Source organism: Paroedura picta, chromosome 5 (assembly GCF_049243985.1).
Source record: "Paroedura picta isolate Pp20150507F chromosome 5, Ppicta_v3.0, whole genome shotgun sequence".
NCBI lineage: Eukaryota > Metazoa > Chordata > Lepidosauria > Squamata > Gekkonidae > Paroedura > Paroedura picta.
This window is the reverse complement of record NC_135373.1, coordinates 20,519,344-20,545,219: the sequence shown is the minus strand read 5'-3', so window position 1 is coordinate 20,545,219 and position 25,876 is coordinate 20,519,344. Positions and strand designations below refer to the sequence as shown.

General features: G+C 52.4%; 2 protein-coding genes across 3 annotated transcripts; one reads left to right on the top strand and one right to left on the bottom strand.

The window, feature by feature from the left end:
• Positions 1–678: 678 nt before the first annotated feature.
• Positions 679–10,898, bottom strand: LOC143837259 (uncharacterized). 2 transcript variants are annotated; one of them, XM_077336878.1, is made up of 3 exons: positions 10,794–10,898; positions 5,401–5,490; positions 679–3,139 (listed from the first exon to the last, which is right to left on the bottom strand). In XM_077336878.1, the coding sequence occupies exons 2-3, from the start codon at positions 5,482–5,484 to the stop codon at positions 992–994; spliced, it is 2,232 nt and encodes a 743-aa protein (XP_077192993.1). In that variant the 5' UTR covers positions 5,485–5,490; positions 10,794–10,898; the 3' UTR covers positions 679–991. The 2 variants fall into 2 exon arrangements, with proteins under 2 accessions (XP_077192993.1, XP_077192992.1); XM_077336877.1 differs by lacking the exon at positions 10,794–10,898 and adding an exon at positions 7,778–8,300.
• LOC143837260 (nonsense-mediated mRNA decay factor SMG9-like) lies at positions 10,878–25,251 on the top strand. Its single transcript, XM_077336879.1, has 14 exons — positions 10,878–11,031; positions 12,476–12,632; positions 12,710–12,784; positions 13,748–13,991; positions 14,516–14,613; positions 15,672–15,784; positions 16,553–16,664; positions 17,484–17,579; positions 18,847–18,932; positions 19,792–19,898; positions 20,100–20,207; positions 22,790–22,915; positions 23,791–23,935; positions 24,525–25,251. Exons 2-14 carry the CDS (start codon positions 12,489–12,491, stop codon positions 24,601–24,603), a joined length of 1,533 nt encoding a protein of 510 aa, XP_077192994.1. The 5' UTR covers positions 10,878–11,031; positions 12,476–12,488; the 3' UTR covers positions 24,604–25,251.
• Positions 25,252–25,876: the final 625 nt, after the last annotated feature.

Below are 25,876 nucleotides of genomic sequence, written 5' to 3'. Positions count from 1 at the left end.
TCTGACCGTACCGGGTCATGGCAACCTGCCGCCCATGGCCAATGAGAGGTTGGAGGGGTAGAAAGGGGAGGAGCCTCGGGTAGCTGTGCGTGCAGCTCAGCTTCCCAACTATACCCTGCACAATTGCACCATTTCCGGGGTTTCTCAAAGCCTGAAGAATGTTTCAGGGGTCTCTCAATGGTAAAGATGCTTCACAGTTAGTTTTTTGTTTGCCCGAACACAGACTATGGAACATCGACTCCTCTAGATCAGTGGTCCCCAACCCCCGGTCCAGGGACCGATACTGGTCCGTAGATCAGTTGGTACCGGGCCATGGCTCCTTCTCCTCGTTCTCCCCGGCTGCTGCCACTCTGCCGCTGGATCACCTTTGGTTCTCTCTGATGGCCGCCATGGTTGGGGCTCCCCATCGGCGTGGCATTGCTAGCAGCACCTCCCATCGGGTGGTGGGAAGTCAGGAGAGCTGGCAGGAAAGCAAGCGGAGCAGGGGCTCAGGCAGTGGCGGAGACGTCCCTCAGCAAAAGAGTACCCCCACCCGGGCCTCAGCAAAGTTGTCAAGTGTTGACTGGTCCCTGGTGATAAAAAGGTTGGGGACCACTGCTCTAGACATCTGCTGAAGAAGGCTCTTTGGTATCCCGTCCCCAAAAGCGGTCAGTTCGAGGCAAGCAAGGAGCGAGGGGCTCTGGATCTCTGTTTAATTACCTTCCATCATAATTACACTGCGAAAATTAAAAAAAGAACAAAACAAAAAAAACCAACCCTGAAGACACACGTCCCAAGGAGAAATTGGTTTTGCATCCAAAACTAGTAAACCATTTGTGTGGAACATTCCTTCAAAGGAAAAGGAAAAGGCCTTGCACCCGAGAGTTACCTCCGAGGAAAGGCCTCCCATCCCAGAGTTATCTCCATCCCTGAACCAAACTTCTGAGGGAGAAGCTCCCCATCCTCCCCAGGGTGGAGCTCCATCTCCTCCCTCCTGTCCATGTCCGGCAGCTCAGCCCGAGGAGAGGAAGCCGGAGAGGGTGTAAACCCTCAAGCCAGGCCGCTGGCTCTTCACGTGGTGCCAGAGGTAACGGGACAAGCGCTGGAAGCTGATGCCGCAGGTGCAGCCGAAACGGGCCGACCCGGGATGGCAGGTGCTGTGCCGGGCCAGGCCTTGGTGTCCTTTCAGGGATTTCCCGCAAGTGGCGCAGATGAAAAGGGCCTCCGCCAAGTGCAGGAGCTGGTGCCTCAGGAGGTGAAGCAGGCCGCGGAAGGACGCGCCGCATTCGCACAGGTAGCTCCGCCCCCGGCGCTTCGGCCCCTTCTGGTGGGAGCGGAGCTGCGACACGCGGCTGTAGCGCACGCCGCAGTCTGGACACTTGAAGCGCCAGACGTGGTTCCGGTCGACGGCTCGGATAACCCTGGGGGAGGGCTGTGTACGGGGGCTGCCGCAGGTGCGGTTCGCGGCCAGGCCTTGGCCGCCCTCATCGCCCTCCACCTCCACTATGATGAAATTATCCTCGACTGCCTCCTCGGTAGTGTAGGACTCCTGCCCGGTCCCGACGCTGGCCTCCCACGGTTCAGAGGCTACCGGGATGCCCCCTCCCGTGTCGTACTCCAGGTCTAAGACTTCCGGATGCTCTCCGGAGGCACACGGTACCAAACGGACCACCAGGGAGCCTTTGGGCGAGGGGCAAGAGGCCGCAGAGGGGGAAGACGGCTTGTTTTGCTGGTAGACGTTCGGTAGGTAGCTCGGGAACTGGAAAGCCGTGGTCTGGGCCTCCCACGCCTTGTCCCCTTCCTCCGGCAGGTCCGTATGATCCACGGCCAGCGAGTTGACGGCGATGAACTGGGGCTCGGAGTGCACCGGGACAAACTGAAGGGTAGCCGAGTCCAGGGTGGAAAAGTGAGGTTCTGTGTCCACGAGCAGGGCGGGAGAGACCTCCGACGTCTTGATGATCACCTGCTGCAGGGGATTGGCCTCCGCCGGGCCGTCCAAGAGGGCTGCCGGCTCGTCCGACTGCAGGAGCACAGTCCGGAAAAGGGTGCAAGGGTTCTGGCCCAGCCACCCAGAGGTGAGGGTGGCCGGCTCCTTGCCGCCTCCCAATTGAAAAGAGCCCATGTTAACCGGAGGGTCCAACAGAGGGGCCTGCTCCTCTGTCCTGAAGAAGAGAGGCCTCACAGTGCTCGTCTGGTTGTCAAACAGGGCGGCCTGTACCTCGGCGTAGTGCTGCTCAGGCCCGCCGGGCCTGGCCTCAGCCTCCTCTTCGTCCAAGATGATGATCTGGTTTTCGGCGCTGACGACCGCCGGCTGGAAGAGCCCCCCCACCACCTGCCCTTCCAAAACGGCCTCCTGCTTCTTCTGCCACGGGTGGAGAAAACCGACGCCGAACTCGCCGTCCAGGATGGTCATGGCGTTTTCCAGGTACGTGGGGGCTGGTAGTGCCTCACCTTGCACAGCCTCCGGGGGCAGGCTTTTCAGGGGGCGGACGCCCTTCCGCTTGCCGGCCCGGTGGGGTTTGGCCACCTGGAGGCTCTTTGCCTGCTTCGGGTTCTCCGCGGCGACCGGAAGGCTCGGGCAGGCTCCGGCCTGGTTGCCGTCAACGGTGCCGAGGGGCTTGTAAATGTAGGACACCTGCTCGGCGCGCCGGCTGCCCTTCTTGCGGCAGACCCGGATGCCCTTGCGCACCAGCTTCAGGTGCCACTTGGTGTGCCGCGCAAAATGCTCGGGGTGCAGGAAGCGCTTGCCGCACTCCAGGCAGCGCAGCTTGCGGGGCGGCGAGTGGGGCCGGGGCTGCGCCGGCAGGGCGGCTTGCTGCTGGGCCTCTTCTTGAGCGTGGTCCTGCAGGTGCTGCGCATAGTGCCACTCTTCCATAAACACCTGGAGGCACTTGTGGCACTGGTAGGCACTGAAGGCTGGAATCACGGGGGAAGGCGGGGCGGTCAGGCGCACGGGGCAGGGGAACAGGGGCGGGACCCGTTTCTCAAAAGCCGGCGCCCGAATGGCGGACGGAGCGGGGGGCAGCCTCTGGGGCGGGAGGCGTGCGGCGGGCCGGGGAGGGCGCCTCACTGGCAGGCAGAAGGTCAAGTACGCCTCCCCGTCGTCGTCGCTGCTCGACAGGTCCAGGGATTCCCAGGAGAGGCAGTTCTTGGCGTTTTCCTGGGGGCGAAGGAGAAAGGGAGCCGTCAGCGGACAGGAAGGGCAACCACGCCTCCTGCAGGCCCGTCCAAGCGCCGGATAAAAAGGGGGCGAGGATGTGGCCTCCAGAGAGAAACGGAGTCCTGCCAGAACTCCAGCCACGCAGCTTTTGCGTACAGCCTTCATACTGGCGAATGTATTCTCAGAAAGGGCCTGTGAGACAGCCTGACCTCACCTCTGCAGCTGCAGGGGCTTCGTGGAAGAAAAGCATTGGCTTCTGAATAGCCTAGGTCAGGGGTAGTCAAACTGCGGCCCTCCAGATGTCCATGGACTATAATTCCCAGGAGCCCCCTGCCAGCGAATGCTGGCAGGGGGCTCTTGGGAATTGTAGTCCATGGACATCTGGAGGGCCGCAGTTTGACTACCCCTGGCCTAGGTTGTGCACGTGCCAGACATATTGCAGAAGAGTAGCTTATCAGTGCCCTGTGCAGCCAGACCCACACAATCTGCAGGAGCAGGCAGAACCTCTGCCAGATAAAGAAACCACGTCAAAGTGGGGGTGGGGGAGGAACACATTGTCACTTTACAGCTGACTTATGGTGACCCTGTTGGGCAGGCTTACTCAATCAGGGTTTTGTGAAACCCTGGGACGCCTTGACAGCCCTGCAAGGGTTTCCCAAATGGGTGGGTTTATTCACTCTTTATACCTTTTAAAAAACTGTTTAACATTTACTGGGTAATAGGATTATATATGGTCATATCAACCCCCCCCCCACATGGCCCAATGGTGGGCCTGGAGGGTGTGGAAAGGGGAGGAGCCTCAGGTGGGCGTGTCCACAGCTCTGCTTCCCAACCATATTCCGCACAATCGCGCCACTTCTGGGGTTTCTTGAAGCCTGAATAATGTTTCAGGGGTTTCTCAATAAAAAAAAAAGGTTGAGAAAGGTTGGCAGTAGGGTTTTCAGGGCCAGAGACAAACAGAGGTCGTTTGCCATTGCCTGCCTCTGCGTGGCCACCTCGGACTTCCTGGGTAGCCTCCCTTCCAAAGACAGACCACGGCAGACCCTGCATAGGTTTGGAGATCTGACAAGGACAGACCCACCAGTGTCAGCCAGGCCATACAAGAATGCATATGGCGGGGGCAGGGTGGCTGCAAAATTGGGGCCCAAATTGGGCTTCCTGGATCTGATCTCCAAAGCACTGACAGGGCTGAGACCAACTCCCCCCTCCCCCCAAAACAAACAAACCCATATCGCTGAAGTCAACCAAATAATCTTGAACACCCATGGCCTGCAGGCAGGGTGTCCCAGTTATGGAGTGGAACTTAGCACTCACCCTGAAGGTAGCACCAAAGGGTGGCTGACCACCACTTAGTCCAGGGGTAGTCAAACTGCGGCCCTCCAGATGTCCATGGACTACAATTCCCAGGAGCCCCTGCCAGCGAATGCTGGCAGGGGCTCCTGGGAAATGTAATCCATGGACATCTGGAGGGCCGCAGTTTGACTACCCCTGACTTAGTCCATGGGTGGTCAAACGGTGGCTCTCCAGATGTCTTTGGACTACAATTCCCACGAGCCCCACTCAGCTTCATGTGGACAGGGCCTTATGGGAATTGTAGTCCTTTGATATCTGGAGAGTCACAGTTTGGCACCTCTGGACAAGTTATTCCGTAGGATTCGCTCAGTGCTGCCTACCTAGTTTTCAACGATGCTTAATACAACGATACAAGTTAGGTCGGGGTCCTTCTTGCATTACAGATTGTCAGGCCACGGCCCAAGTTTAGACTGAGCTGAAATACGAACCTGCGGTCCAGGTGGTAGAAAATGTGGGCAAGTCACAGCCAACTCAAACCTTGGGGTTTTCAAGGCAAGACAATCAGAGGCTGTTTGCTATTGTCTGTCTGGACTTCCCCGGTGGTCCCCCATCCAAGTACTAACCAGGGCTGGCCCTACTTAGCTTCCATAATCAGAAGGGAACAGCCCAGCCTGGGCCATCCCAGTCATGACCAGCTTGCGTATCCAATGGTTTAATTTGGAGAACAAGGATAATTGAAAAGGTAGCATATTCTATTATGACTTGATACTCACTCCTGAGCCTATGGGTTAATGGAGAACCAGTTGATTAAAACACAGAATGTGGGTCAAGGGCAGGGACTGGGATTAGAGCAGACCTCTGGGACAGCTGGGTTCATTCTCAGTCCTGCAGACTGTTCTCCCCATAAGCCCTGTGGCCGAACCCTGCCCAAAGGCAGAGGAAGGATTCAAACCGTGTGTCTCCCGTACCAAATGCAGAGGCAATTCCTCCAAGGTCCCGTCTTCGGTCACTTCAATTTCGGCCCCGACTTCCATCCCTGCCACCAAGTCCATAGCACCCTGAAACAAGCAGGGGGAAAAAAAGAAACAGACCTCTTGAGTCATCTCGTATCCAGGAAACTAAAACCGACAGGCTGAGCCAACTTTTAAGTACTTTAATCCCGGAATACGTAACGGCACAACCTGCTGAGCTGGGAAGCCAGAAAGAAACAGAATAACCTGGCAAACGTACTGCGGTGTGCCCTCAGGGCTAAATGGGCAGAGGACCCAGAAGTTTGGGCCAGAGGGGACCAAATGCAACCGAGGCTGCAGAGGCTGTTGCTTCACAAGGCCGAGAGACTGTGACTGCCGATAGCCAGTCATATGCCCAACATTGGTCATGTTAGCATAGTCCCACTGACATAAATGTCCAACCTGTACATTGCTGAGGATATAGAAATGCCAAGTGCAGAACCCAGGGAGAGTTCCTTCACCTTTGACTGGGATTGAGACATCACTGGCGCCCAGTTGGCACAGCATATAAATCCCTCTGTGGTGCCAAACCTACAAACCTCAAGGCAAAAATAAATTGAGTCTGGCTCCTTAACCAGGGCCAGGGCCTTAGTGGCTCTGGCCGCAGCCTGGTGGAATGCTCTGCCGGCTAAGATCACAGCCCTGCGGGGACCTCGATCAGTTCTGCAGGGCCTGTAAGACCGAGGGTTGAGGCTGGGACATAACACCTACGCCACCAAATTGTCTGGCCTCCCTAGGGAAAGATCTGCAAGGAGAACCGTCCATCTAAAGAACAGAACCCCCCTAAGAGACTTAAATTAATTAAACAGATGTGTGTTTAAAGTGTAGAATTTTTATTGTTTTAATTAACTATTTAGAATGTTAATCTTACGAGTGTAATCTGCTACTTTATATTACCCGCCCTGAGAAAAATAAAACTACATTTGTGTTATTGGTTCCTAGAGCCTAAGAAATCTGGTCAAGGTTTTGTCTATCCACCCTCCACCTCTGGGTTCAAGAGATTTGTCTCTCAGGAATTCAGGCCACCAAGAGCAAACTCCCTTCCCCCACAAATAAAACCCAGAAGTCATTTTGCAGTTACTCAGCTCTTAGCCTCCCCTTGGAGAAAAACTATGCAAAAAGCCCAATTTAGTCTTTCCTACATTTTGACTCCCTTCCACTATTACCTCCCCCCAGATGTTACTTTCCTTGGGGGCAGGTCTTGCTGTCACTCTACAATGCTCCTTGCACATCAACAGAGCACCCTTCCATAAGAAGAGGCTTTTGTACCTCACTTTTCATGACCAGGAGTCTCAAAGCAGCACGTCTCCGCCTTCCCTTCGTCGCCCCACAACAGACACCCTGTGAGCTAGGTGGGGCTGAGAGAGCTCTGAGAGCCACAGCTCTGTGAGGACAGAACTATCAGGACTGTGACTACCCCAAGCTTGCCCAGCTGGCTGCACATGAAGGGGCAAGGAATCAACCTGGGCTTGCCAGAGTAGAAATCGCTGCTCCTAGCCACTAAACCCAGTTGGGACTACTCAGCATGATCTACTCCAAGTCACAGCAGCTGTCCGACGTCTCAGATGGAAGCCTTTTAATGTATTCTGTGATCTTGCCCTTTTTAACCAGTTAAAGGCCTGAACTGGAGATTTTCTGCCTGCGAAGCAGACCCCCTTATCCTGGAGCTCAGCACCTCATATTATTCTGCACACTGCCTCAAATCCTTAAGTGCACGGTGGGGCCCAAAAAGGCACACTGCATGCAAGAATCTATGATCTGATCACAGGGCAATGATTCCCCACCCCCCACAACAGCACCCTTTCACACTTGCTGAATAAGGGGCTTCTCATCCACTTCCAACGCACCTTTATTATAATTTGCAAGAGGCTGTTACCCTTCAGCACAGTAAAACCCAGTTGCAAACTGCACTGAGAATGGACTGGAAGTGCCCCATGGGGCATGGGCGAAAGCGGCGCCAAAGAAACGACTTCTCCTGGGGCTTTGAGAACCGCGCGGGCTCTGGACTCGGCACGCCGCCTTGCCCCGAGCCCAGCAACACCAAGATCGCCTGCTCTGGCCGGCAGCGCCTCTCGGGCAGAGCGATCTTTCCCATCCGGACTCCTGAACTCCCGGGGATCGGGCCGGGCACTTGGCGCACGCCCTCTTGGGAGATCCCGAGACTGCGCCTTCGCATTGCAAACGCGCAAAGCCCGGGAGGCGCAGGGATGCGATGGGAAATGAGCACCGTTCTGCCCCCAACCCAGCTCTGCAGCCCAGCCCAGCTTTCCCTCCGCGCACAGCCTCCCTGCGCGGGATCCAAGCCCGGCCGCGGGTGGCCTCCCCGCTGACCTACCGAGGCGTGTCCGGCGGGCCTGGCGGCGGCGGCGGCCCGGCCCAGCAGCCCTTCCCGCATGATGCTCGGCGGCCCTTCGCCCACCACGCGCCCGGGCAGCGGCGGCCACCTCCCCTTGGCCAGAGGGGCGGACGGGGGGGGGGGGGGAGAAGAGAGGAGCTCGGCGCTTCCTAAGTGGCGCCGAGGGCCGCAAGCGCTGCCGGGAGTTGTAGTTCCGTCTCTCCCCTCCGCAGTCTTCTACTGTAAAGGGCTGCGGCGGCTTAGAGGGCAGCGGAGGCAACGCGGGTCGAAGAGCTCGCGCCACGCCACGCAAGGCTTCATGTGACTGCGCTGCGCTTTTTTTTTTAAAGGAGTCACGAGATTTGTTTTTTTTTTCTTCCTTTCTTTTTAAATTGCTGCAATAAATCACCCCGCGGCCCCTCTGGAATGCGCAGCTCCGGGCGGCCGTCTTGTATTCCCGCAAGCCCCGATCTGTCCCCCGCGTCTCAGCTGCAGACGTCGGGAGAAGCGGCCGCAAACAGGGACTGCAAGGCTGCGCAGGTGCCTTGGGCTGACCGTTTTCGGGATTGGGCTCATTCTTGGTGGGGAGCGGGAATTTCCCCAGCCTGTGCGTGGGTGTTGCTGCTGCTGTGGAAGTAGCTGTCAGCAGAGTCCTCTGAAGCTCTGAGTCCAGGAGCACCTTTAAGACCAGCAAAGCTTTATTCAAGGCGTGAGCTTTCGAGTGCAAGCACCTTTAAGACCAGCAAAGCTTTATTCAAGGTGTGAGCTTTCGAGTGCAAGCACCTTTAAGACCAGCAAAGCTTTATTCAAGGCGTGAGCTTTCGAGTGCAAGCACCTTTAACACTAATAAAGATTTATTCAAGGCGTGAGCTTTCGAGTGCAAGCACCTTTAAGACCAGCAAAGCTTTATTCAAGGCGTGAGCTTTCGAGTGCAAGCACCTTTAAGACCAGCAAAGATTTATTCAAGGCGTGAGCTTTCGAGTGCAAGCACCTTTAAGACCAGCAAAGATTTATTCAAGGCGTGAGCTTTCGAGTGCAAGCACCTTTAAGACCAGCAAAGATTTATTCAAGGTGTGAGCTTTCGAGTGCAGGCACTCTTCCTCAGGCTATGAACTGACCATCATAACAGAAGCTCAGTCCTTCAAAGAGGGAGGTCCTGAGCCTAGGTAGGAAGGGACCATGCAAGGAAGTGCATCTGCCCAACCTGGATGGTGTGTGCAGCTATGAGTGGCTCACTCCACAAGGAACTTGGGCGTGACCCTGGATGCTTCCCTCTCAAAGGAGGCTCAGGTCACGAGAGTAGCACAGCTGGCATTCTACCACATTTGCTAAGCCAAACTACTAGCGCCCTACTTGGCACTGTAACTCCTAGATGCATTGATCCACACAATCGTCATTAGACTTCTGCAACTAGGTCTGGGCAGGCCTGCCCTTAGCCTCAGTCCGGAAACTACAACTGGTCCGAAACACAGCAGCCAGGGTCCTCACAGCAACCCCATGGAGGACCCACATCTGGCCCATCCTCCAATAACTACAGTGGTTACCAGTCGAATTCTGGATCAGGCTAAAGGTTCTGGTTATCACCTTTAAGGCCACATGTGGTTAGAATCCAGTGCGCCTGAGGGACTGCCTTTTTGCCTATGCCCCTCAAAATGCTTTGAGCTCTGTCACCTCCAACTGGCTACTTATCCCTGGGTCAAAAGAAGCCAGCTTGACCTCAACCAGGGCCAGAACCTTCTTTATCCTGTCCCCCACCTGGCAGAATGAGCTCCCAGAAGAGATCAGAGCCGTACCAAAACAAAAATAGTTTTGCAGGGCCTGCAAAAGCGAGCTCTTCAGCCAGGCATTTGGTTGAGATCAACCGGAACCAGCAACATCCGCTGGGTCGCTGAACCTCCTGCCCAGGAATCCATGTACCTGAACTGAACCATGAACCTGTTTGATTGTTATCCTGTTTAAATTGTTTTCTTACTATTGTTGTATTTGTTTGACACAAAAACTGAGTTTGATGTATTGTTCTTCTCATTCCAAGTGAACTGCCCTCAGGGGAGGGCGGTATACAAATGTAATAAATAAATCAACCAGCCAAATCCCCAGGACTCGACAGGGATATTGTTTTCTTATCTCACTACCTCATTCAGCTCTTCTATCTGCATTCTTTATAGTCTCTTCTTCAATTTACTTCATTAGGGACAATGGGGCTAACGTTATATAATGAATTATGTAATGTATAATTTAGAATCTAACTGGTGTTAGGGCGGGAGACTGAACTCAACACAAGGTCATTTATTGGGATGCTTAAACAGCGGTAAATTAGCAAACAGATGGATGAGGCTAGCAACAGGCCTCTTAATTACTTCTGCTCACAACTGGGAAAGCCTCTGCCTTTAATCACTAGCCTTAACATTTCCATCCCTCCTCTGATTTTGTAAACAGCAGTTGAACCCAAAGAGCTGATGAACTGTTATAGTAACAAGGCATTATTTTATTTGATATCCACATCTGTTGCATGCTGCTCAATAATATATTGCTCATTTGCTTTCTCATATATGTAGTGATTTCCATTTCATTGGTCTAGAATAGGGGTGGGCAAACTGTGGCCCTCCAGATGTCTATGGACTACAAGTCCCATGAGCCCCTGCCAGCACCTCTGGTCTAGAAAGTGTGCATACACATAAAATCTCACACCTAGAATCAAATTTTGCTGCTTTGAAAGGTTCCAGTGGACTCAAACTCTGTTCGGCCAGCCAAATGTTTTGCCTGTGGGCTTCTTTGCAACACCCGTGGAGAAAAGAATATTCGCGCAAGAATAGTCTGGGCGCCTTCTGCCTTTTCCGCCCCGCACGCCACCAATTAGACGCCTCCGCCGCCCTCGTCCCATTCATTCCCCAGGCACATCCCCGGCCACGCCTCCGAGCGGGGTCCAGGTGGCCTTTGTCGGCCATTGGCGCATGCGCGCGGGAACCAACCAACCCGCGCTTCAACCACCTAGTCGCAGACCGAGCATGCGCCGTACCCCAGCGTCCTGCAGAATTCGGCGTCTCGCGCGTGCGCACTGGCGACCGCGACGGTGGCCGGCGAGGTTCCTCCTTCCCTTACTGTCTAGATGCGCTGATTCACAACGGACGCATCCCACGTCTATGCGAGCGACCCGTTCGGGATGCGTAACGCTACCTTCGAGCTCAAGTGACGGCAAGACCGGCGGCTTTCCCTCGTCCGCTGGGTTACCGGCCTTTCGCCTCTCCGGCGCTCAGGTATTTCGCCGAGGGTAGATAGTTCCGGGTTTAGCGCTGGTATCCTTCCGCGGAGCGTTAAAGGGGCAGCTGTTCGTTTATCAGCCTTATCCATCCGCCAAAGATATAGTTCCGGCTACTCGTTATGACCAAATGGTCGATCTGCGTGATGTCATCGCCTCTGGCCTGCCCGAAGCTGCTTGGGGTGTGACGTTTTTGTATAGCGCTGCAAGATGCCTTGGGTGCCAGGACTAGTGGAAAGGTGGGGGACAGAAATGCACCAAAAGGCATCCCCAGATTAGCATTCTCTTTTATAAGAACAATAATAATATGCAATGTATACTTGTAACCCGCTTTTCTCAATTGACTCAGGAAGATGATAATGTTATCTTTTATTAATAATAATAATATATAATAAATTTATTTTTCTAACCCACACAAAATTATTGTTAGTACTCATGGCGAGTAATAATTATTTTTATGTTTGGCTCTGGACACATAATGTGAAAGTTAAATCAATCAACTAAAATAAAACATACAAACACACACAGTAAAATTTTAATCAGTTATCAGTTTAAGTTGACAGCAGTAGAAGAAGAGTTGGTTCTTATATGCCGCTTTTTTCTACCCGAAGGGGTCTCAAAGCAGTTTACATTCACCTTCCCTTTCCTCTCCCCACAACAGACCCCCTGTGAGGTGAGTGAGGCGGAGAGAGCCCTGATATCACTGCTTAGTCAGAACAGCTTTATCAGTGCTGTGGCGAGCCCAAGGTCACCCAGCTGGCTGCATGTGAGGGAGGAGCGGGGAATCAAACCCAGTTCACCAGATTAGAAGTCAGCACTCCTAACCACCAAGCTATCTCCTTTCTCTTCTTTTACAAAGTTGTTCCCCATTTCAGTAGAGCTATTTACTCTTTAAGCGCATCAATAAGATGAAGAGGCAAATGCATTTCAAGATAATGCATGTTTTGATATCTCTCCTCTATCTTCTTAGGCCTGAAACCATTTCCTCTTGAGTTTATTATTAGATTTGTTGACCACCTCTCTTGGGTCAGCCGGCTTACAGCGGTTTACAACAGAATGATAACACCACCATAAAATCACTCTAGTCAGTAATAAAACCTGCCAACCCCATTTGGCTCAACCAGTTTAGCCTGGTTCCATGCCTCAAGGTAGGTGTTGGATGTTTAATGAATTAAATGTTTGGAAATTTGGAGGAAGGGCTATATAGACCTCCCACACCCTGGCCTCAACGCCTGGCAGAAGAGCTCCAGCTTGCAGGACTTGCGGAACTCTATGGTAAGTGGACTCGGGCAACCAAGCACAAGGGGCAGAAATACATATTTGACATTGTTTGTTCCTCATGCCTGTTCCTATGACCTCATCCCTATCTGGAGCCTCTTTAGTATCCTTTTACCATGTTTTTTTTTGTAGCAATTCCTTTAAATTCTCTCCCCCTCTCTTAGATCCTGCTTCCCAATGTCTGAGTCGGGGCACAGCCAGCCGGGGCTATACGAACGTCGCCGCCGCTGGAACCGCGATAAGGAACTGGGTCACCAAAGCTTGTCTGGGCCAGGCCGGGACCGTGATTATGTCCCCTGGGACCGTGATCGTGAGCGGCGGGTAAGATCTGAAACCTGTACTGTGAATGAAGGAGCAACCTCAGGGGACCCAGGCTAACCCCCTGCTCTCCTTTTTAGGACCCAGTGGACGAACCAATGGCACCCGTGATGCAGAAGACCCCTATCATCCTGGCCAAGCCGCCTGCAGACAGGGTAGGGCGGGCAAGCATGGAGTGCTATTCTGTGACCGGACAGGGTGCTAGTTAGGATCATTTCCCCACCGCCATGGGGGTGCCCTGCTATCAAGCCCGAGAGAGCTGACTGGTGGAGGGAGCACCCTGAAAAAGACGGAGGCTCTGCTGACATCATGGCCCACATGACATCATGGCCCACATTGGGGTGTCATTCTGGCATTTGGGCAAAAACTCAATGGTAGGAGCCAAATTTACCATAGAGCCTTTGCCCACATCCCAGAGTGTTGTCTCAGTGTGACAATGTCACTTCCGGGTCATGTAGGTATAGCCCCCTTTCCCCATTCCCAGGAGGAACCTGGCAGCCCTAGCCCTGGTAGCTGACTCAGTTCTGCCATGCCAGTAAAAGTCCCTCTGGATGGTCTGGCTGATCCATGCGGAAGAAACTTACTGCTCAGATCCCAGCAGAAGAAACAACTCTGTCGCTTATAGGTGACCGAAGTCCAGGACTGGGGTCCCCAACCTTTTTGAGCTTGTGGGCACATTTAGAAGTTTGCAAGAGGGAAGTCTAGGAGTCGACAGTTAGTAGCCCCGCTCGGTCCGTGTCCCTTAGGGATAAAATCCAGATCCCCAGTGAAGGTGCCGGCTGCTTGATTCACTTTCTGTTTCCTAAAATAGTAAAAGAAGAGGAGTATCTCAAGCAACAGGGTCAGAGTGATGGGAGAGCCATTCTTTCTCTGTCTCCTTTTTCTTTTCATCTTTTCTGTCTGATTTGAGTTTTGGGGAAACACATGGAGCAGGTTGGGGAACACAAGTGTCCGATGGTAGCAGCACAAGGCCCCAAGATGTTTTCGGTGGTGTGGCGGGGATTGGCAAACTTCGCCCCCCTCTCCAGTTGGTGGGATCTAGCAGTTTGAGCAAGTGCAGCTGGATACCTGCTGGTGGCCCTGAGAAGATTTGGGTCTCAGTCTTTGTGTCCTTGCAGTCTAAGGGTGCCCCACCTCTCGCCCCGGCTCCCACGCCTGCCACTGCCCCGCCCATCGAGAAGCCCATTGTGCTGATGAAATCCCGGGAGGAAGGCAAAGGCCCTGCGGGGACGTCAGAAACATCTGCCCAGCCCCCCACAGCAGTCGCCAAGGTAGAGAAGGAGGGCCAGCGCCCCACACAGCCGGTCTATCAGATCCAGAACAGGGGCATGGGCTCGACCGCGTCCAGTGGCGTCATGGATCGTAAGTACAAAGTAGGAGCATGATTACAGGGGCAGGGAAGACGAGGGTTGTCAGATTTGACAGTGGATGCTACAGGAATTTGGAAAGCTGGTTGGGAAAAAAATACACCTGTATTGAGTGATTAATGCAGGGATTCCCAACCAGGGGACCTTGAACTCCTGGGGGTCTGCGGTGGTCTGAAGGGAGGTCTGTGGAAGCTCTGAAGAGGCATGCTATGGGGTGGGTGGGTCCGGGCTGTCTTTTCAGCTCCTCTTCTTTCCGGTGTACATGAGGCAGAGCCACCCTAGTAATAGTAATTGCAATGGGACAGAGCAAACAGAGGGCTAAGTGCGGGTACTGATGTCACTTCCAGGGGCGTGGCCAGCTGACATCACTTCCCGGGTGCCTTGAAGTCTGAAACATCATTTCAGGGGCTCCTCCATGGTCAAAAGGTTGAAAAAGGCTGGATTCATGGGTCATTGTGAGTTTCGTATGGGTCTGTCTCCCAGCCCCTTCTGACTTCCAGCCCTTTCTTGTCTTTCCAGCTGTGGTCGGTCAGGCTAAGCTCCTAGCCCCGGAGAAGATGAAACACAGCATCAAACTGGTGGACGACCAAATGAACTGGTGCGACAGTGCAATCGAGGTAATGCAGAAGGCTCAGAGACTCCCAGCAGCTGTGTTTTATCTGCGTTTCCCTTCCTTTTCCTGCAGTTCTCCCTTGATATGTTACACACAATAATTGCCATGCAGGATCTATGGAGAGCCAGACGCTACATTCATAGCACAAAAAATGACATCACAGAGCTGGAAAAAGGACGGAGGGGGGCAACCAAGATGATTTTAGGGGGTCGGAGCACCCTCCCTATGAGAAAAGGCTGAAGAGTTTGGGACTTTTCATAGATGACTAAGGGGGGGGGGTGAGAGAGGTTTATTTTTTCTCCCTCTCCCAAAGAACTAGAGCTCCAGGGTATCCAGTGAAGCTGATGGGCAGCAGGTTCTCAACAGACAAAAGAAAATACTCTGTTGCACAGAGTGATTCAGATGTGGAATGAGCTGCCAGTGGATGTATTGATGGTCACAGGAACAAACAGCTTTTAAAAAAGGATTTGATAGAGTTGTGGAGGATAAACATATCAGTTGCCACTAGCCATAGTGACTAAAGGGAATTTCTATGTTCAGAGGCACTAGTTCTCTGAATCTCAGAACCAGGAGTCAATGTCAGGTCCTTGGTCTCCATGCCCTGTTGCTGGCCATTGCGCGTGAGAGGATGCTGGACTAGATGGACCAGTGGTCTGATCCAGCTAGGTTATTTGTATGTTCCAATGAAGGCCTTGGTCTCCATTCCCTGTTGCTGGCCATTGTGTGTGAGAGGATGCAGGACTAGGTGGACCAGTGGTCTGATCCAGCAGGGCTCTTCGCATGTTCTAATGAAGGCCTTGGCCTCTATGCCCCGTTATTGGTCCTCCAGAGGAACTGGTTGGCCACTGTGCAAGACAGGATGTTGGACAAGATGGACCAGTGGTCTGATCCAGAAGGGTTCTTTATATGTTCATGTTCCCCTTTCCTGTGAGCCTGTGGCCTTCTTCAAAGAGGGGTCTACCTGCAGGCTAACCGTGTTCCACACCCAAGCTTAATGCTGTTCCCCAGGTTTCTGTTCTAACAAGGGTAGTTACCAGGACATTCTGTCTTGTTTCTAATCAGTACCTCCTGGACCAAACAGATGTGCTGGTGGTTGGCGTTCTGGGATTGCAGGGTACTGGCAAATCCATGGTGATGTCACTGTTATCAGCCAATCAACCTGAGGAAGACCAGAGGTATTTGGGAGCTGGACCAGTGCAGGAGGACAGTTGGAAATAGCTACAGATTGGGTGTTTCAGGGAAGAGGTGGGGAGGAGAAATTGGAGGGAAGTAGCCAATGAGATTCTGAAAAGGTGCATGGATGGTTGGTCGGGCTTTGGGTAATTGGCTAGGTTGTATCAGGTGTGACACAGGGTAATAGAAGGCTGGATTTAGCAGAAGAGGGAAAGGCTTTGTACTGGCTGTGTTAGGCGCTGTCATAATTGGGGCAGGGGGTCGGGTAAGTATGGTGGAGAAAGCCTGAAACCTTGCAGTCAAAGAACTGGCTTGTTGGTTCAATGCAATGCGTAAAATTCAGTCCCCACCTCCCCTTCTTTTCCTGCATCATATTCCTTAAAGCCCACTTCTTTGCCTACCTGGGTCTAGGAGACGCTTTAATCCCTGATAGTTTCCCCTTCCCTCACAAAAGCTGGACTGCAGACGTTCTGTTAGCGTTGGTCACTGAGCACTTGAGATGTTTCTGAACATTCCGTGTCACCGCACCAGCTTCTCCAGTTAGCGATAGACATTTCGCTGCCTCAAGTCCTGTAGAACAGGGGTAGTCAACCTGTGGTCCTCCAGATGTTCATGGATTACAATTCCCATGAGCCCTTGCCAGCATTTGCTCATGGGAATTGTAGTCCATGTACATCTGGAGGACCACAGGTTGACTACCCCTGCCGTAGAATACCGATTGCTCAGGTGGCTTTGCTTCTGGCCTACCGGTCTCTTTTCCTGTTTCCCAGAACGTATGTGTTCCGCACTCAGAGCCAAGAGATCAAGGAGCGTGGGGGCAACCAGACCAGCGGCATTGACTTCTTCATCACTCAGGAGCGGATAATCTTCCTGGACACACAGGTCTGCGAACCGGCCTTCTGTCAAGCTCCTTCCAGATGTCCTCTGGAGGTGCTCGAACTTGGAAGCCAGCATGGCACAGTGATGAAGAGGGTCAGATTAGTTTCTGAGAGAGCCAGGTTCAAATCCCCCTTGTGCTGGGTGACCTCGGGCCAGCCACACTCTGCTAAGCCTACCCCACAGGGTCATTGGGAGGATAATGTGGAGGAGAGGAGAACGAATTAAGCAGCTTTGGCTCTGCATTGGGGGGAAATGAAGCAAATAATTAAGAATCCTAGAATCCTCATGTTGGAAGGGGCCATGCAGGCCATCTAGGACAACCCCCTGCTCAATGCAGGATCAGCCTAAAGCCAAACTGTGGCTCTCCAGTTGTCAGGAAGACTAAAACAGGAAGCAGAGGAAGGGCCGAGGTTGAGGACCAGGAAGGTGTACCAGGTCACACAAAGCCGCCTTGTACTGGATCAGGCCCTTGGTCAACTAAGATCAGTACTGTCTGCTCAGATTGGCAGCGGCTGTCCAGGGTCACAGGCAGAGGACTTTTATGTCACCTCCTTCCTAACCCTTTTGCCCAGGAGAAGCGGGGGATTTGAAACCCAGACCTTCTGTGTTCCAAACAGAGGCACCACCATGGAGTGGTAGCTGAGTGGAAAAAAGCCAGGTGCATACAGGGGTAGGAGCATCGACTGCAGAGCTTGCTGTCTTGCTTTGTGAGACGTCAGAGTGGTGCTGTCTGCAGGACCCGGGGGGGTGGGGTGGGGCAGGGGTGGTGGGGGAGAGAAGGTCCTACCAATGCCCTTCAAAGTCTTGTGTCTCTCTCTGCAGCCAATTCTCAGCCCCTCCATCCTCGACCATCTCATTAACAACGACCGCAAGCTGCCCCCGGAGTATAGCCTGCCCCACACCTATGTCGAGATGCAGGTAGGAACCATTCCCGCTCTGCACAAGGGCGGGAGGTGGCAGCAGGATGCATTGGAAGCTTTCTGTGTTGTGGCACGGTGAGCCTGGAACTGTTCTCTTCTGTCGGTCAGCGTCATTTCCCAGTTGTATAAGTCTAGTCCCCTCTATTGCCCTCCCCATTGAGTTCTGAATGGTTTCCCTTCCTAAGGGAGTGACTTTTGAAACCTGGCGTTTGGAACAAAGGTGGTCTTGGCCCTTCCCTTCTAGAATCATAGAATTATAGAGTTGGAAGGGACCTCCTGGGTCATGTAGTCCAAAGCCCTGCACTATGCAGGACACTCACAACCCTCTCGCTCATCCACTGTAACCTGCCACGCCTTGAACCTTTACAGAATCAGCCTCTCCGTCAGATGGCTATCCAGTCTCTGTTTAAAAATTTCCAAAGATGGAGAACCCACCACCTCCTGAGGAAGCCTGTTCCACTGAGAAACCGCTCTAACTGTCAGGAACTTCTCCCTGATGTTCAGATGGAATTACTTTTGAATTAATTTCATCCCCTCCGGGGCAAGAGAGAATAACTCTGCACCATCCTCTACATGGCAGCCTTTTAAATACTTGAAGATGGTTATCAGATCCCCTCTCAGTCATCTCCTCTCCAGGCTAAACAGACCAAGCTGGGGAGAAGGATCCCACAGGCCTTGTCAGAGGTCTAAAGGGAGGCCTCTGAGCATCTCCTCTCATCATTGAGGCTTCACGTGCTGTCATTGCTTGGATAGCCCAGGCAAGCCTGATCTCTTCAGATGTCGGAAGCTAAGCAGGGCTGACCCTGGCTAGTTTTTGGATGAGAGACCTCCAAGGATTTGGATGGAGTTTCTCCACGGGACACGGGGGGGGTCGTGATGTGGAGGCAGGCAATGGCAAAACATCTCCAAACATGCCATACAATAAAGGTAAAGGTAAAGGTATCCCCTGTGCAAGCACCGAGTCATGTCTGACCCTTGGGGTGACGCCCTCTAGCGTTTTCATGGCAGACTCAATACGGGGTGGTTTGCCAGTGCCTTCCCCAGTCATTACCCTTTACCCCCCAGCAAGCTGGGTACTCATTTTACCGACCTCGGAAGGATGGAAGGCTGAGTCAACCTTGAGCCGGCTGCTGGGAATGAACTCCCAGCCTTATGGGCAGAGCTTTCAGACAGCTGCCTTACCACTCTGCGCCACAAGAGGCTCTGCCATACAATATATATACATAAATAAATAGCTCCTCAACTCATGGCTGCTCTCCTCTCAGTCCCTCCAGATTGCTGCTTTCCTGTTCACCGTCTGCCACGTGGTCATTGTGGTGCAGGACTGGTTCACGGATCTGAGCCTGTACAGGTGAGGAAAGAGTGTGTCTTGGTCAAGGAACAAGGAGCCAGCATCAGTCAGAATAAGGTGTTTTAATACAGAAACAGCCAGATGAGAAATTTCACATTTACTCAGCCTGGGGGTCCTCTGTTGTTCAGGCTGAAGTTGGAGACCAGTAGATCATTCCCAGCCCCAAAGAAGCACGCCTGGTCTCAACCAGGGCCAGGACCTTTTCGGTTCTGGCCCCTACCTGGTGGAATGAGCTCCTGGGTTAGCTTCGGGCCTTGCGGGACCTTCCACCATTCCGCAGGGCCTGTAAAACGGAGCTCTTCCGCCAGGTCTACAGTTGAGGCTGGGGCAGTGGGGGAAGATCAATGAGCCCTCCCTGATGTCAAGCTCCAACTTTGATTACTTTGTCTCTCTTTCCTCCTCCCTTTAGCAGTAGGGGTACGGGTAGTGGTTGGGGGCTTTCCGCCATGTTTGTTGACTGTTGGTTTTAATGTCCTGGTACTTTTCTGTCCATTTTAATGGGGTTTTAATGTTGTTGTGTTTTTTAGCTGGACATTTTGTAACCCGCCACGAGCCTGCTTGGGAGTGGCGGGTAATAAATTTAATAATAATAATAATAATAATAATGATGGATGGATGGATGCTGGGACAAGATTCCATGGGGGAATGCAGAGAAGAGGGGCTGAATAGGGGATTAGTATTTATTATTTAAATCCTTTTATCAGCTGCCTGTCTTCCTTGTGGAGCTCGAGGAGGCTGCCGATATACATAAAATGGACACGATAGAACAGATAAAAATACAAAGAGCTGATATTTTAAAATCACAGTTGATGCATTTTGTTCACCACAAGCTCAAGTTCCCTTCTCTCGCCTCTGGCAGGTTCCTGCAAACGGCAGAAATGGTGAAACCTTCCACTCCATCCCCCAGCCATGAATCCAGCAGCTCCTCTGGCTCGGACGAGGGCACAGAGTACTACCCCCACATTGGTACGGAAGAGCACAAGGGTGGTGTTGCAAGGCGGGAGCAACAGGTGGCCTTCCCGAGAGCTCAGTTTCCGAGAGGAGTTCTGTCTGGAGCAGGCAGTGGGCTGGAAACCAGCCTCTGTTTAAAAATGTCCAAAGATGTCGTTTATGATGCTTGCGAAGCTGCCCTTTCCTCTCTCTTTTTCTCCCTCTCTCCCTCTGCAGTCTTTCTCCAGAACAAAGCCAAGCGGGAGAATTTCTGTCCCCGGAACCTGAAGCAGATGCACCTGATGATCGATAAGATCATGATGCACTCCCATCTGAAATACAAGGGTAATGTAGCCTTCTGAGTCTGTCCAAAGAACAGAAGGCTGAGTTTAAACAATTGCAGACGACGGTGGGGTGAAAGCCAGGTGCCATTAGTTGGTATGGAGGAGAAAGGGAGGCTGGGTCTGACCCGGTGCCGGTGTCCTTCAGCCTTCAGTCTTCCCCCAAGCAGAGAAGGGGCTTGTGGGTTTTGGTGAAGCCCTTCACCTACTGAGACGTAAAAAGCGTTGGCAGAATTTAAATTTGCAAGGGGGGGAGAAGCACCAGGCTACTTAAAAGCATAAAAAGAGTTTTATTAAGAAGAGGAACAGCTATGTATAGAGAGAAGAGAGTCCTAACTAACTGTCTAACTGTTGCCTACAGTAATTCTGGCTGTTATTCTGTTAGCAGGCAGGGAGGAAGTGTGCTCAAAGGCTCAAAATCTCCAAAGAGCCAATCAGGACACGGAAAAAGATCAGGAAGTTCCTAATCTAGCTACGATAAATACACATCTCCAAGGCTTCCTATAAGACACTGTGCTTCTGCTTTTGAATCTCGTACACTGTAGATCTTGCATATTCCAACAGAAAGTTGTTCCACGCCATATTTATTCTGACTCTGGCCGAGAACCGCAACTTGATTTTATTTTATTTATTTGGATTTTTATACCGCCCATTCTTTGCAGCTCTGGGCGGTTTACATTGAAACATTATTTAACTTTTCATGGAACATATGAACAACTTTCAACAATTTTCAAAACATTAAAGGCAAAGGTATTCCCTGTGCAAGTACCGGGTCATGTCTGACCCTTGGGGTGACGCCCTCCAGCGTTTTCATGGCAGACTCAATAAGGGGTGGTTTGCCAGTGCCTTCCCCAGTCATTACCGTTTACCCCCCAGCAAGCTGGATACTCATTTTACCGACCTCGGAAGGATGGAAGGCTGAGTCAACCTTGAGCCGGCTGCTGGAATTGAACTCCCAGACTCGTGGGCAGAGCTTCAGACTGCATGTCTGCTGCCTTATAACAGTTCAATACCTCATTATTTCCAATAAACATCTTAATAATCGATAGGAACATAAGTAGTATAAATAGCAACAGCATTGGGAGGTCAGTTATTGCAGTTATGGCTTGGATTGACGCTGTCATTTTCCTTGGTGCCACACTGGCCAGAAAGGACAACTGCCTCATGGTTATCTCTTTCTACTTAGGAAGGCGAATGGGTCCAGCTCCTTGGGCCTTATCTGCCCTTACAAGTGGCTCTCGTCACACAGTTGTCTCTGAATTATTGTTTTTTTGCACATCTGCCGTGGCTCAGTATTAATTGACAGCTGCCGTCTCAGAAGGACACTCAGAAGTCCCTGTTTGTGGCTATGGTGGTGGTTGACAGCCCCATTGAGTCACAGCCAACTTAAGGTGACCCTGTAGAACAGGGGTTGCCAAACCATGGCTCCCCAGATGTCCATGGATTAAAATTCCCATGAGCCCCTGCCAGCAGTGAATCTGGTCCTGGAGCACCCGGCTACTGTGACCCAAGCGATGGTCACCTCCAGGCTAGACTTCTGTAACTTGCTCTATGCGGACCTACCCTTGTCTCTGACCCAGAAACTGCAACTGGTACAGAATGCAGCTGCTAGGGTTCTCATGCGAACACCCTGGAGAGCCCACATCCAGCCTGTACTGAGGCGGCTGCATTGGTTGCTGGTTAAATTCCGGATCCGATTCAAGGCATTGGTTTTGACCTTTAAAGCTATTCATTGTCAGGGTCCAGTGTAGCTGAAGGACCACCTTTCTGCCTCTTCCCCCTGCTCTCCACTCTTCGAATACCAACAGGGTGGTAGTCCCTGGCATTGGAACATTAATGATGTTGCGATGTATATTTTATAGCGGCGCTCCCCAACCTTCATCTGGTCAGGGACCGCCTCCGGGGGTGGGGGAGAGCCAGCGGCCCAGCTGCCACAGTTGCTCATAAACGTGCACGCCCAATTGCTGTGTACGCGCGTTTTGGCCATGAGGGGGGGCGCAAACGCGCATGTGCGGCAGTTCCGCGCGTGCACGTTAATGTCGCTGGCACGCCGGCTGCTGCGCCGGCCTCTTCCCCCTCCTCTCGCTGCAGGGGGGGGAGGCAGGCGTGGCTGCTGGCGGCCCGGTATGATGGCCTTTGCGGCCCGGTACCGGGTCGCAGCCCGGGGGTTGGGAAACCCCTGTTTTATAGTATCCTTTATTTAAAGGTTTAAGTGTTGTCTTTCATATTGTGATTATAAATTGATGTAAGCCGCCATTGCTAGGAGTGGCGGGTTAAAGATCGAAGGAAGGAAGGAATTGGAATTGGAATTGGAATTGTAGTCCTTGGACATCTGGAGAGCCACAGTTTGGCCACCCCGCAGAGTTTTCATGGCAAGAGACATTCAGAGGTGGTTGGTCATTGCCCCAGACTTCCTAGGTGGTCTTCTATCCAAGAATTAACCACAGGCAGCCCTACCTAGCTTCTGAGATCTGATGGGGCTTGCCCAAATCATTGAATTCAGGGCCCTAGAAAGCAGCCCAAAAAGCATCTTGTATGTCTCCATGAATAGACTGGTCCAGCTTAGCTTTCCCTTCCTCCTAACAGGCACCCTTTCCATGCTGGACTGCAACATATTCCCCGGCCTGCCTCCGAGTTACCTGGACACAGAAGTCAACCTGTTCTTGCTGCCTTTCATGGACATGGATGGAGACGACGCTTTGCCCAGAGCAGGTAAGGGAAGGAGCCCCCCTTCCTCCCTGCCCTTTTCTGGTCGTGTGAATGGCAATGAATCTGAGCCACTTTCCCTCCCAGCTCTGGGCTGGACTCCCCTATCAACATTCAACATGCTCACTTGTTTAGTCTGGACTAGAGCGCGTGGCAATGGAAACTGTGCTGCAAGGATCGCAGAGAGTGCTGAATGGCTCACATAAGTGAGCCAAGCCGCAATTGGTTGCCAGGCAGTTGTGCTGAACCAGGATACGTTCCTGACTCTTGTGCATCAGCTCTGGTTTCCAGGAAGCACCTTTACATTTTAGTTGTCATTTGCTTCCCACCCCCAGTTTGTTAATGCTGGGTATTGTGTATTTGTTGTGTGATTGATTTATTTATTGATGGTAAAGGTATCCCCTGTGCAAGCACCGGGTCATGTCTGACCCTTGGGGTGATGCCCTCTAGCGTTTTCATGGCAGACTCAATACGGGGTGGTTTGCCAGTGCCTTCCCCAGTCATTACCGTTTACCCCCCAGCAAGCTGGGTACTCATTTTACTGACTTCGGAAGGATGGAAGGCTGAGTCAACCTTGAGCCGGTTGCTGGGATTGAACACCCAGCCTCAAGGGCAGAGTTTTCAGACTACAAGTCTGCTGCCTTACCACTCTGCGACACAAGAGGCTCTAGATCGATTTATTACATACATAAAAAAAAAAGCAGGAGTGTATTATTTCAGGGTAAGTTCATGCACACACTGCACCTTCAATCTACTGTGCACCTGGATTTTATCGTATGAAATGGCAAAACCCACTTGCAAACGATTGCTGAAGTGGTTTTAAATTGCATTATATAGTATGTGTGAAAGCACCCTCTCTCTTTCTCCCCCCCCTCCTCCAGCCCCTGGCAGCGGCCCACTGTTCTCTCTTCTGCCCGGCTACAAGGGACATCCCAGTTTCCAGTCTCTGATCGCCAAGCTCCGGAGCCAGGTCATGTCCATGTCTCGGCCTCAGCTCTCCCACACCATCCTCACGGAAAAGAACTGGTGAGCAAACAGGACTGGGAAGAGGACAGGAGGGGGGGGGTACAAAACATCATTGGGATAAGCAAGCTCTGGAGTGTGCATGATGCAGCAGCATATTCAGAATGCCATACGGGGGGGGGGGGCATTGGAAGACCATCTTCAGGTTAAGCCCTTCCTGGAATTTTTCAAATAATGTCCTCCTGTGTTCTGAGTGGTTGAATTGGAGATTTCCTGCTCTGTTGAGCACACTTCCTCCCTGCTTGCCTCCTAACAAAATTAGACAGAAGAAGAAGAGAAACGGTTCTTATATGCTGCTTTTCTCTACCCGAAGCGGCTTACAGTCGCCTTCCCTTTCCTCTCCCCACAACAGACACCCTGTGGGGTGGGTGAGGCTGAGAGAGCTCTGATATCACTGTTCAATCAGAACAATTTTATCAGTGCCCTGGCGAGCCCAAGGTCACCCAGCTGGCTGCATGTGGGGGAGTGCAGAATCAAACTCGGCGTGCCAGATTAGAAGTACGCACTCCTAACCACTACACCAAATTGGCTCTCAACTGATCAGTTGGAATACATTGGATCTCATTGGGGCTTCTCATTTTCTCTGGGGTAGGTTCCACTACGCAGCCCGCATTTGGGATGGTGTGAAGAAGTCCTCTGCCCTTGCAGAGTACAGTCGCCTCTTGGCATGAACACAGTGCCCTTGTGCCAGAGCCAAACTCTTCCCATCTCAAGTTGGGTGAGACAAAGTCCCTGTGGCCGCTGCCCAGGGGTGCCAAGAGGTCGCGGGACCCGGCGGAGAGCTTACAGTCCGGGCTGCCGGGCCGGCAGTGGGGTCGTACGAGATCATGGAGCAGAGAACCACCAGAAGTGGAAGACGCAGCATCGTCTTTGCTGGGCCGTCATCCTGCCTCTTACCCAGTACAAATTGCATCTCCGGCTGCCATTTCAGGGCTCCCATTTCTTATCTGCACCCCTTAGAGGGAAGAGCTATTCTCTTGAGCTGCCTTCTTTCTGGAAATGGGAAGTCCATCAGCCAGGCTGGGAATTCCACTGAGACCAGCTGCCTCCCACCCCTTCCAGGCCCCGAGATATCTCTGTATTGTGAGTTGAAAGGTCAGTGGGGAGTTAACTTTGCAGCTTGGAAGATGTGCCTCTCAGATTCTTCTCCTTCAGTGCTTTCCTTGTCTCCTTCCACCTGGAGGGAAGGGCATTGAAGCCTCCCTTCCCCTGTGCTACTTCCCCAGCCATTCCGGAATCCCCTTCTTCTGCTGCAAAGTGAATTGATCGCTCCCTTTTGCACGCATGTTCCACTGTTCAGTAAAGCATTGTGAGTTGCACTGCGTGTCTGTGTATGTTTTAAATGCCTACCAGTCTTGGACAATCTCTAGCCCCATCAGTGGTTTCAATTGGCTGGATTGGAGCCGAGGAGCACCTCAAGAGCCTGGCCTGGAATAGCCCGGGCTAGCCTGATCTCACTAGATCTCCGTTCTGGGAGACCACCAAGGAGTATCAGGGTTGCTACACCTAGGCAGGCTGAACAGAGATCAAGTTTGGGCCTGTCTGTCACGAGCAAATAAATATAGGCAGACACAGGAAATGGTTACAGCATCAGTTGTCCTGTCCCCCCACTTGGTGGAATGAGCTCTTGGAAGAGCTGTGGGCCCTGCTGGAGCATTTGGCGTTCCGCAGGGCCTGCAAGACAGAGCTCTTCTACCAGGTCTATGATTGAGGCTGTCGTGCTAAGGAAGATCTGTGACCCCCCCCCCCCTTCAGGATACAGCTATGTGATGGCGGCTAAGGGTTCAATCTCCCCTCTCTTCCCTCCTCCCTCTAGAATATATCGGGGGGGGAATGGGCTTGAGTCAGCACAGAAATAGGTTTTTCCGCCGTATCTTATTTCATTTTATTTCATCTTTTTGTTGTAAATTTGTCTGTGGTTTTAAGGGGAGTTTTATTGGGGAT

Coding starts and splice junctions, on each gene's coding strand:
- LOC143837260 (XM_077336879.1), top strand. CDS start 12,489: ATGTCTGAGTCGGGGCACAGCCAGCCGGGGCTATACGAACGTCGCCGC. Junction 22,916..23,790: donor CGACGCTTTGCCCAGAGCAG/GTAAGGGAAGGA, acceptor CCCCTCCTCCAG/CCCCTGGCAGCGGCCCACTG. Junction 23,936..24,524: donor ATCCTCACGGAAAAGAACTG/GTGAGCAAACAG, acceptor TCTCTGGGGTAG/GTTCCACTACGCAGCCCGCA.
- LOC143837259 (XM_077336877.1), bottom strand. CDS start 7,837: ATGCGGGAAGGGCTGCTGGGCCGGGCCGCCGCCGCCGCCAGGCCCGCC. Junction 5,491..7,777: donor GGCCCGCCGGACACGCCTCG/GTAGGTCAGCGG, acceptor TGCTTGTTTCAG/GGTGCTATGGACTTGGTGGC. Junction 3,140..5,400: donor AGGAATTGCCTCTGCATTTG/GTACGGGAGACA, acceptor CTTCGCCCCCAG/GAAAACGCCAAGAACTGCCT.